At 52.1% G+C, this 11,374-nt stretch overlaps 1 protein-coding gene across 1 annotated transcript; it reads left to right on the forward strand.

Annotated features, from left to right (window-relative positions):
• The first annotated feature begins 411 nt into the window (after nucleotides 1-411).
• Mpo (myeloperoxidase) lies at nucleotides 412-10,421 on the forward strand. The gene is made up of 14 exons (XM_057775258.1): nucleotides 412-436; nucleotides 651-728; nucleotides 875-968; nucleotides 1,299-1,474; nucleotides 1,933-2,056; nucleotides 2,152-2,281; nucleotides 2,371-2,577; nucleotides 3,487-3,805; nucleotides 5,608-5,768; nucleotides 7,032-7,287; nucleotides 7,613-7,783; nucleotides 8,568-8,805; nucleotides 9,472-9,683; nucleotides 10,331-10,421. Exons 2-13 carry the CDS (start codon nucleotides 653-655, stop codon nucleotides 9,674-9,676), a joined length of 2,157 nt encoding a protein of 718 aa, XP_057631241.1. The 5' UTR covers nucleotides 412-436; nucleotides 651-652; the 3' UTR covers nucleotides 9,677-9,683; nucleotides 10,331-10,421.
• The last annotated feature ends 953 nt before the right edge of the window (nucleotides 10,422-11,374 follow it).

Here is an 11,374-nt window from a genome sequence, read left to right on the forward strand (position 1 = left end):
CTCCCTAGTGCTGGTATTAAAGGAGTGCACCACCACTGCCTGCAATCTTTGTGTTTCTTAAAGTCATATCAGCTCTGTAAGCTCAGCCTCTAATTGTGCACTATTTGGAGCGTTTGATAGTGCAAGACTTCCTGGTTTGCCAAGAAGGTCTTGTGAGGGAGATCGTGCAACGGCTGCAAAGCTCCTTCAGAAAAACAACCCACAGAAACAATCACTTTACCATAATGATTTCTTCAAAGTGAGTCCATCTAAAAACAATTGCTTCATTCTGACCTTTATACCAGACACAAGGGCCTCCTAAACTCCCCATACACGCCTGGAACCCAGCGGGGGAGGAGAGTCTAGTCTTGGGCCAGATCTCTTTTTACTTTGCCCCGCCCCCAGCTTAGAGGACGTAAAAGGCCAGTTTTAGGGAGAAGTGCTGACAGTGTGTCAGGTGAGCTGTGGAGTGGAGCTCTTGGGGACTGGAGACCACAGCTGGAGGGTGGGTTGGGTTGTAGACCCCTCACTCACAGAGGCCTTCCTCATTGACTGAACCATTGGGGGAGAAGTCTGAGAAGGGGACTTGGGGGACGGGGATGGTGAGCCTCTTCTCAATGCTCTCTGTACTCAGATGCTCTGTGCACTTCCTGGGCTGGGGTCTTTTGCAGAGATGAAGCTATTCTTGGCCTTGGCAGGCCTCCTGGCTCCTCTGGCAGTGCTGCAGACCTCCAATGGTGCCACTCCAGGTACTAGTGCCAAAAGGAAGGGAGAGTGGGTATACTGGGGAGCTCCTCAGCTCAGTGGCTCCCTTTCCCTGTGCAGGCTTCCTTTGCTCTGGGACCTGGTGAGGGTCCCGGACCACTCCTGACCTTGTGATTTATGCTTTTGGCAGCTATCCCCGGGGAAGTGGAGAATTCAATGGTCCTGTCCTCAATGGAGAAGGCCAAGCAGCTGGTGGACAAGGCCTACAAAGAGCGGAGAGAAAGGTGGGAATGCCAGGCACTGGCCAGCCCTGGGCAAACCTGTTCCACACCCTTTGGAGACAGGACACACAGTATAAGGGCTTTATAGAAAGGATGGGACCCTTAGGTGACTCTGGACCTGTCTATGTGTCCTTGAGTTTCTGGCTATAGGAACGTCTTCAAAGCCACTCCTTCAATGGCCTTGCTTCTGTCTGGACAGGCAGGTCCATACCCTGTGGACAAAAGAAGTCCACTTTGCTCTGTGGTTCTCCACACGGTTCTGTCTGCCCACCACAGGCTGGGCTCTGCTGAGTGTCTCTGTACCCCTTCTCTGACCCTCCTTTGTCTAATCAGCATCAAAGAGAGTCTTCGAAGAGGCACTGCCAGCCCCATGGAACTCATATCCTACTTCAAGCAGCCAGTGGCAGCCACCAGAACAGCTGTTAGGGCTGCAGACTATCTTCACGTGGCCCTAGACCTGCTGAAGAGGAAGCTGCAGCCCCTGCGGCCAGGGCCTTTCAATGTCACAGGTACTGTCACCCTCCCCTTTAGTCACTATCCCTCATCCCCTAGAAACTTCTACCCCATCCTTCCTAATTCTCCCTCTGATGCAGCAGTGTCAAACTGTGGGTCACGACCCCTTGGAGGGTGGAACGACCCCTTTCACAGGGGTCACCTAAGACCATTGGAAAACAAAGATCTTTGCATTATGATTCGTAACAGTAGAAAATATTTCAGTTAGGAAGTAACAACAAAAATGATTTTATGTTTGGGGGTCACCACAACATGAGGAACTGTATTAAAGGGTCACAGCTTTAGGAAAACTGAGAACCACTGCTCCTAGGAGTCTCAGAGGTAACCTAGCCCTCCTTCGACTTCCCTGCTAGCCAGCCCACCCCACCCTCTCCCCCACTGGGCCCCAGGTCGCCTAGCATAGGAAATGGGGTGGGGGAGGGCTCAGGTCTAAGATCCTGGTTCCCACTGGCAGACGTACTTACTCCTGCTCAGCTGAATCTGTTGTCCAAGTCAAGTGGCTGTGCCTATCAGGACGTGGGGGTGACATGCCCTGAGGAGGACAAGTATCGCACCATTACCGGACAGTGCAACAACAGGTGCGGACCCAGGGCAGTTCGTGGATGTGTGGTGTAGTGGGTCTAGGTGCCGCCTGTGGCGACCCCTTGGGCCAGCGCTCTGTGCTTCCCTGCAGGCGCAGCCCCACGCTGGGGGCCTCCAACCGCGCCTTTGCACGCTGGCTGCCGGCTGAGTACGAAGATGGCTTCTCATTACCCTTCGGCTGGACGCCTGGGGTCAAGCGTGGTGGCTTCAGTGTGCCCTTGGTGAGCGTCCAGTAGAGGGAGAAGAGCCTAGCCCGATGTGCGGGACCCTGACGTCCACTGACTCCTGCTGTCCCTCGCGCTCGCTACAGGCTCGAGCGGTCTCCAATGCCATCGTGCGCTTCCCCAATGATCAGCTGACCCGGGACCAGGAGCGCGCGCTAATGTTCATGCAGTGGGGACAATTTCTGGACCACGACTTAACCTTGACTCCTGAGCCAGCTACCCGGTCCTCTTTCTTCACTGGCCTCAACTGTGAGATCAGCTGCCTGCAGCAACCACCGTGCTTCCCCCTCAAGGTGCTACCCCTTCCATCCACCGAAGATGGTTCGCATTAGTGGTTGTGCCCTAGCCCCTGCTTGCTGGTCTTGAATCAATACTTGTCTCCCTCAGCAGAGCCTGCTGTCAATCAGGGTATCACTCTCCCAGCCTAACATGGGCCCTTAGCTGAGCATTGCCCTGGGGCGTGGGGGTGGGGTGGGGTGACTGGCTCTTTGTGAGCCTGGGGGAATTCTGGGATGAGGACCTCACCTGTCTCCTTCACACTGCCAGTGTAGGAACATTGACCTGTTTCCTCCCTCTCTGAGGGGTTTTCCCCCAACCCTGCTTCTCTCTCTCTCTCTCTCTCTCTCTCTCTCTCTCTCTCTCTCTCTCTCTCCCCCTCCCTCCCTCCCTCCCTCCCTCCCTCCCTCCCTCCCTCCCTCCCTGTCTTTCTCTCCCTCCCTTCCTCCCTCCCTCCCTCCCTCCCTCCCTCCCTCCCTCCCTCCCTCCCTCCCTCTCTCTCTCTTTGTGTGTGTGTTGTCCAGTAGTCAGGGTCAGGGTTGAGGCACCTGCTGTGTAGGGAGGGAACTGGGGAGAATGAAAGCAGAGACTGAGAGGGAGATAGAGGGACCGTAGACAGACAGGGGAAGGGTGACAGATGGGGAACCTAGAGGAAAAGGCAGAAACCTGGAAGAAGAGGATTAAGACGCACAGTGAAGAAGGTTCGGAGGACTGGCTTCGCCGAACCCCAAAGGCATCTCTGAATTCCATTTAATGTATTCTTTGTCACCCCTAAACCTCAGTATCTCTGCTAGCTGAGCCCCACTAATTCTATAGGTCCATGAGAGGCTCCTTGCTTGCTGGAGGAGTCAGAATTCTCTCTGGCATGACATAAGGCCCACTGTCACTATCCACAAAAGCCAGGCTAGCCTCTCTCTGTGCCGCAGATCCCACCTAATGACCCTCGAATCAGGAACCAAGAGGACTGCATCCCTTTCTTCCGCTCCTGCCCAGCGTGCACCGGGAGCAACATCACCATTCGCAACCAGATCAACGCACTCACTTCCTTCGTGGATGCCAGTGCGGTGTATGGCAGTGAGGACCCACTGGCCAGGAGGCTGCGCAACCTCACCAACCAGCTCGGGCTACTGGCTGTCAATACGCGCTTCCGAGACAATGGCAGGGCCCTGTTGCCCTTTGACAACCTACACGACGACCCTTGCCTCCTCACCAACCGCTCTGCTAGCATCCCTTGTTTCCTGGCAGGTCAGCCTGGGGTCTGGACTAGAGTGGCATAGAGGTGTTGCCTGTGGAGCCGATATGTGAGCAGCTTGTGGGATGTGAGGAGAGACACTGGTCTCACCATCTTATTAGTCTAGTTGCCTTGGTAACCATTTGGATAGAGACAGAAAGGAAAATAACAACCACAATAACAAACCACACACACACACACACCTCCACCCTATCAGTCTAAGATGGAGACACAGGGCTGTCAAGGAGCCTGTATCATCTCTTTCTCTCTTTCTTCCTTCTCTGTGCTATAGAAGAGAGAGAGAGCTGAGCGTCCCTTGGGGACAGAATGGAAAGGACCGAGAGGAATGTGTGCCCTCGCCCTTTAGAATTACACACGTGGTTATTTTAATTTTAAATTATTTTTAATAGGGCTTGGTGGCACACACCTTTAATCCAAGCACTCAGGAGGCAAAGGCAGGGAGATCTCTGTGAGTTCAAGGCCAGTCTTGACTACAGAGTGAGCTCCTAGATAGTCAAAGCAATACTTAGTGAGGACCCTGTCTTGAAATAAATAAATAAATGATTTTAAACCAAATCCAATTTTTTTGTAGCAACCACATTTTGAGGGCTCAGCAGTCCGATGGGCTAGTGCCTCCCCTACTGGCAGTGGAGGAGAGATTGTTTTCATCACCCCAGAAAGTTCTAGTGGATTCCATCACAGAATATCACCTCTTCGTCATTTCGGTTTCTTAGGAAGACAGAGATGGGGTTTCAAATGGACACACCAGGCAGTTGGGATAGGATTAGGGCAGGTATTGTGGTCACACCCAGAACTCCACCCCCTTTTCTGTGATGTAGACTGGGTTGTATAGTTAGCCTTAGCTAGTTTGGTACTTGTTTTGTAGCCCAGGCTAGCCTCCTGTCTTGTCACCTACGTGCTGGAATGACACACGTGTGCCACCAGGCCCTGACCAGTATGTTTTGATGTAAACACACTGGCAGCAGAGGTCGCTTCTTGGTCCTTCTCCCCTCTAAGGGCTCCTTGGGGCCCCAGGAAAGTCAAGGTCAGTAGAAGGGTGGATTTCCTAGGGGAGGGCACACTCTCTTCTGGGTTAGTCATGACCTCTAGTAGTTCATGGGGTGGAGAAGCTGCTCTCGGGGACACCTTTTCCTTCTAGAATTTCCTGTCTAGAGTTGGCAAGAGCTGGACCCACTCAGTGTCTTGCAATGGATGCACTGGCCCTCATCACCTGGCCTTTCCTGCTGAAGGGTTAGGGAGGGCTAGAGAAATCAGGACTGTTTCCTTGAAGAGTCTTAGGTGTGGACTCCACACACCCTGTGCCCTCCCCCCACCACAGCAGGCCATACAATCAGCCTATAGTAACCATGCTACTGACAACTATGTTCAAATAGTGGGAGTTTTGGGGGTCCTGTTTTGAGAAGGATCCTGAGGTTACATTCAATTTTTGCAGAAAACCTGTATGCTACTTTTTGACTTACACCAAATCAAGACAATAAGCTGACTATTGGTTCTCAGGAGTGTTCATGCATTGTGGTGTGTGTGTGTGTGTGTGTGTGTGTAGCAAAGGGTAAAATACAGAAAGGCACAAGCCTTAGACCTCATGCTTAAGGAGTTCCTAACGTCAAACCTGACGGCTGTTAGACAAGGCTACAGGAAGGACCGCAGTGTTTCCAAGCTCTTATGTCAGCCTGGAGCTGACCTGTGAGTCTGGTGGGAGAAGGCGGGTGGAGGACAGGCACAGGAGAGCCACTGAAGGCTTTTGCTGGACAGGGGAAGGAGACCATAGACATGACAAAGACTTTGTTCCCTTAAGGGGACATGCGCTCCAGTGAGATGCCCGAGCTCACCTCTGTGCACACCCTCTTCGTTCGAGAGCATAACCGGCTGGCCACAGAGCTGAAGCGCCTGAATCCTCGCTGGAATGGGGAAAGGCTCTACCAGGAGGCCCGGAAGATCGTGGGGGCCATGGTCCAGGTAGGCTGTCCTACAGCATCCTGCCCACGTGTTTCTGGGCAAGTTACTGTCCCTGCTGAACACTGACTCCTTTTTCCATAATACTGCAAGGCTCAAAGGATCCAAAAGGAAACACTCGGCAGATACTGAGACATGCTTGGCAAGGGCAATCCCTTCCCTCTGTCTTCCCAGGACGTCTTTCCTGAGGGCCCAGGGATGGCGTTGGGAGGGTCGTTCAGAAATCATTTCTATAGTTTGTTACTACGGAGGCTCTGAAGCAGAAACAACACTGGCACAATTGGCTCTTTCCCCTCTTGTCCCCCACCCCGGGGCAGTGTTCCTCCATCTGCGTTCTGATTTTTGATGTTGCAGTGACTCTCATTCTCCTCCAAAATGTAAATAATTATACATACACTCACACATATGTACACACACACACACAGGTAGGCGCGCACACACACACGCAAAGCCATGAATTCACACATGCACACATGCCTTTGCTAGATTTAGAGAGAGGTGAAGGCCTGAAGGTGGGGTTTGATGTACACTCACACTCACGAGTGGGATTCCTTTCAGCCTCAGAGGCAATGCCAGCCTTGGATGCAGAGGGAGACTGTCCCACCTTTCCCTTCACTGAGGACATCACACCAGAGCAGACCTCTGTCCTGTTACACACCTGCACCAAGCCCTACTGTGTGCAGGCTATTGCTGGGCCTGTGAATAATAACTCAGTTATTTCAGCGTCCCTGGCTCTCTGTGAGACATGAGACACTATTAACTTACAGGCAAGAGAGATAGTACAACGACCAACTTTCTTTAATCTTTTTTTTAAAAAAAAATATTTATTTATTTATTTATTTATTTATTTATTATATATACAATATTCTGTCTGTGTGTACACCTGCAGGCCAAAAGAGGGCACCAGACCCCATTACAGATGGTTGTGAGCCACCATGTGGTTGCTGGGAATTGAACTCAAGACCTTTGGAAGAGCAGACAATGCTCTTAACCTCTGAGCCATCTCTCCAGCCCAACTTTGTTTAATCTTGTGAGAGAGACAGTGGTATAATTTATTCCTCGTTTGCATTTGTGGGTCAGAGAGTTTAAGGTCACATAGCCAGGGACAGCAGAGCTCTGTTTATGTCCTGCAGTTCCACTCTGTTAAGTTCAGATCTAAGGCTGTGGGATGTAAGACCCTGATCCTAGGCAGGAGGGACGGGTCCCCCAAGCCAGAGACTGCAGGGAGGAGTAACTAGACAGCTCTCCCACATGACTTTGTTTTAGATCATCACGTACCGGGACTACCTGCCCTTGGTGTTAGGGCCAGCAGCCATGAGGAAGTACCTACCCAGGTACCGAGGTTACAATGACTCAGTAGACCCTCGCATCGCCAATGTCTTCACCAATGCTTTCCGCTATGGCCACACCCTCATCCAACCCTTCATGTTCCGCCTGGACAATCAGTACCGGCCCACAGGGCCCAACCCTCGGGTCCCACTCAGCAAGGTCTTCTTTGCTAGCTGGAGAGTTGTGCTGGAAGGTGAGTGGGAGGGGCCTGAGAGAGGCCAGGAGCTAAGGGCGGAATGGATTCTGCTGCAGGGAACTAGGCTGGGAAGAAATCTTTCCATAACTTCTTTGGGGATCCTGCATGGGTTTGCAGTTTCATTGACCCAAGAGGCTAGGGCTGGGGTCATCCCAAGCTTGTGAACCCTAATGTCAGAGAATGCCTGCTGAGAATTGCTCATGGTTGGCCACCTTGGTTTCAAGTGTTACGTGTACCTAGACTTCTTCTCTGAATCCTTAGAGTATACCTAGGATCTGGCACCAAGCGAATCCTTCCTTTCGCCTTGCTCTCTTGTCCCCAGGTGGCATTGACCCCATCCTCCGCGGTCTCATGGCCACCCCTGCCAAACTGAACCGCCAGAACCAGATTGTAGTGGATGAGATCCGGGAGCGACTCTTTGTGCAGGTTATGAGGATCGGTCTGGATCTGCCCGCCCTGAACATGCAGCGCAGCAGGGATCACGGCCTCCCAGGTGAGGGAGCAGTCCCAGCTCCAGATCACCTCCTGGGTAGTTCACAGCTTCCCTTCCAGCACAAGGCTCTTTCTCCTGCTCTCAGGAAGCACCTGAGGCGGCCCTGCCCTTTCCACCCCCCACCCCACCCCCAGGCGTATCTTAACCTCTCTTGGCATCTTTGCAAGCTGGACTCTTGTATCCTGCACTGCAGTTGGAAACGGTATCGTTCCGTGATCTGGAAATCTGTCTCCATCATCAGTTTCCTCTAACGCATTCATGAACTTGAGGGCAGGAGCGTATGTAGCACTGACATTTTGCCGATTAGGAAACCAGGGTTCAGAGCCTGGCAATGTGCTGTAGTCAAGTCAATGACAGATCTGGAGATTGGACCCAAGCGAATCAACCTAACCCAAAAGTCCATGCCTGTGTTGTGGAGGAGCATAAGTGGCCATGCCTCTGAGACACACTTTCACTCTCTGGGTCAGAGAGAGATGCACTGGGTGGTTCTAAGGGACAATAGGCTATGTCCATGCCTCTTGGAAATAGGCATGGTAGGACTTGTGACAATTGGGTTTGCCGAAGAGTGAGAGAGAAAGGAAAAGACAGTGAGGGGTCTGGGGCAGCCCAACTGCGCACTTTGACTTGAGCCAGTCACCCCTTCAGGGCTCCGCTCTGCTTCTGCTGTGTGCACTGAGGTGGACTTTTGAACATCTATATAGATCTCCCCTGCTGTTGCCAGTATTCTCTATACCTTGGAGGACAGGGGTCCCTTTAAAGCTACCTGTTCTCTGACCCAATGCAGGATACAATGCCTGGAGGCGCTTCTGTGGGCTTCCACAGCCCAGCACAGTGGGCGAGCTTGGCACGGTGCTAAAGAACCTGGGATTGGCACAGAAACTGATGGCACAATATGGCACACCCAACAACATTGACATCTGGATGGGTGGTGTGTCCGAGCCCCTGGAGCCCAATGGCCGAGTAGGTCAGCTCCTTGCCTGTCTCATTGGCACTCAGTTTAGGAAGCTACGTGATGGCGATCGGTAAGAAAGCCGTGGGATGGCACGGGGGCACAGACTCGGGCTGGGAGGCATATGTACACCACAGCACTCATGTGGAGCTCAGAGGACAATGTAAGGAGTTGGTTCCACCATGTGGGCTTCAGTGATGATACTCAGGTTGTCAGCTTTGGTGGCAAGTGCCCTTACCCACCAAACCATCTTGCCGGTCCCAAAATACCACTCTTAATATTTCCTCTGGGCCTCTCAGTGTTACTCAGTCACCACGGGATAGTCACAGTTTAGTTTTGTCTCCCTTTGATGTCATTCCATCATGGCCCTGAGCATCTCCATGTCTAGTTCTTATCCAACTTTCATGACACCTTTAGGAGTATTATACAAAGGTGTCCAGTCAATAGAACAAATCACAAATGCCACCCAGGCTCTCTTCTACCCTTGTGGTTGCATGCATGACACAGGGGCCCAGAGGCCACTGGACGGGAGCAAGAGACATATCCAAGAAGTCATGCTCCTGTCTTCTGTGCTTAGTAGGCACTGCCTAGGACCTGGAGCTCTCCTGTGCTGTAGGGCAGAATCTCCCATGGTCCTCTCACACTCAGGAGGCAGCTCAAGCCAGGTGATGTCCTCCCAAACCAGGATACACTCCCTCAGAGCATCCTCAAACATGGTGTCCATGATGCTCCTGTGCAGGTTTTGGTGGGAGAACCCAGGTGTGTTCAGTGCCCAGCAGAGACAGGCCCTGGCCGGAATCTCCTTTCCTCGTATCATTTGTGACAACACTGGCATCACCACCGTGTCCAAGAACAACATCTTTATGTCCAACTCATACCCACGAGACTTTGTCAACTGTAGCTCCATCCCTAGGCTGAACTTGGCCTCCTGGCGGGAGGCTTAGATCCTGGGTAAGGGACTGCTGTACTGAGGGGTGTATCTGGTTGTCTACTTGGAACCACAGAGAACTCTTTCCTAAGTGGAAATCCTTGTGGATTTTGTGGGTGCCAAATGAAAAAACAAATGACTGGATATTCACTTGTGTGTGTGCATGTATGTTTGCATAGATGCTTCTGCATGTCTGTATATGCAACATATGTGCATTAACATTTCACGTGTGTATTGCCTTTGAGCATGGGCACTATTTGATGTGTGTACTTGAGTCTGCGCTTACTGGTCATGACAATATTAAGAACATGGGAGGCAGCGAGCAGACTTAATCCTGTAGCATAAAACTATAACTTGGGAAAGTTACTCTAAGATGAGTTCTTTTCCTTACAAATAAAAGTAGTCATGGCTCGTTGGAAGGTCTAGTGAATCATCCAGTTCTTCACTCACTGCGCCCCTTCCATGGGCCAGGCACTGTGCTAGGCTTGGGAAATAGAGGCAAAAAGACGAATGCCAAGTCCTTGATTATATTCTGGTTGGTGGAAACAAGGTGGTGGCCTCTGGAGGGATGCAGTTAGCGGTTGGCCTGTGTGGCTGTGTCATGGGCCTAGGCCAGCCCAGCTCAGTCCACAGCTTCTCCTTCCTTACTCTGTTCTCTTGCTCTTCACAGGAGTCTGTCTGGAGGAGAATCAAGGCCCTTGACTTTTTTGTACCATTGGTTTGTACCTGAAGTTTACACTAATAAAACACCTTGGATGGGATCTGTTCTGTGTCTATGAAGGGGCTACGACCTCAGTGGAAGACTCCCTCCGGTCTGTGAACCTGGGGCAGTGTGGCCTGTAGCCTTGTGTTTCTGGAGTGATGGTACTGAGAAGCCCTCCTCCAGCTGGGAAGTCCGTGTGAGGAGGGTGGCTGGTTTTTAGAAGCCTTGAGGCCAGGCTGCACTGAGCAGACCCTCACCCCTCACCCCTGTCCTCTACCGCTCTGTGGAACTGGAATGCAGCCACCGAGCTCTGGTATTTGTTCATTGCTCTGGCACATGTTTGCCACTTGCTCATTCTGTGTCTGATTCTGGGAAGGAGAGAGGACAAAATGCTACCCAGTGGCATGGAAGACTGAGGTCTGGTGGGAGGCTTTGCTGGGAGAGTGGAGATCCCTGTGTCCCTGCAAACCAGCACAGTGAGTGGCTCAGGGGTTCTCAAGGGGACAGATGACTCATTGCTCCAGGCTCCAGTGAGCAGAGAAGGAGTGTGTCTGGCCAGTGATCTTGTCAAGCTGGCCTGTAGTGGGCTGGCAATCTCCTTCTCTCCTGGATTCTCACATATGGGAGGGACCCCGGGAGCCGATGGTGAGAAAATGGTGAGGTAAAGCTAGGTACTCACTGTGGGGAGCAACGAGACAGGTACTTCCCTCCTGTGCTCACTGAGGACAGGGATGATCATAGAGGGGGCCCCCATCCAAGGCTGGTGCAGAGAGGGTTGAAGAACAAGGCTAGGATCAAGGACTGCCCCAGGCCATCTCCAAAGATGGGGAAACAGATGTCTGATTGTTTGGCCTTCCCCTGTAAGGGTCCTTTCCCCCTGTGGTGCTGACACTGAACCCAGGACCTTGTGTATGCTAGGCTAACACTCAGTCACAGAACTACATCTCCAGCCCTTTTTTATTTTGAGACAAGGTCTTGCCAAGTTGGCCATGCTGACCTTGAGCTTACTCT

Source organism: Chionomys nivalis, chromosome 7 (genome assembly GCF_950005125.1).
Source record: "Chionomys nivalis chromosome 7, mChiNiv1.1, whole genome shotgun sequence".
NCBI classification, from domain to species: domain Eukaryota; kingdom Metazoa; phylum Chordata; class Mammalia; order Rodentia; family Cricetidae; genus Chionomys; species Chionomys nivalis.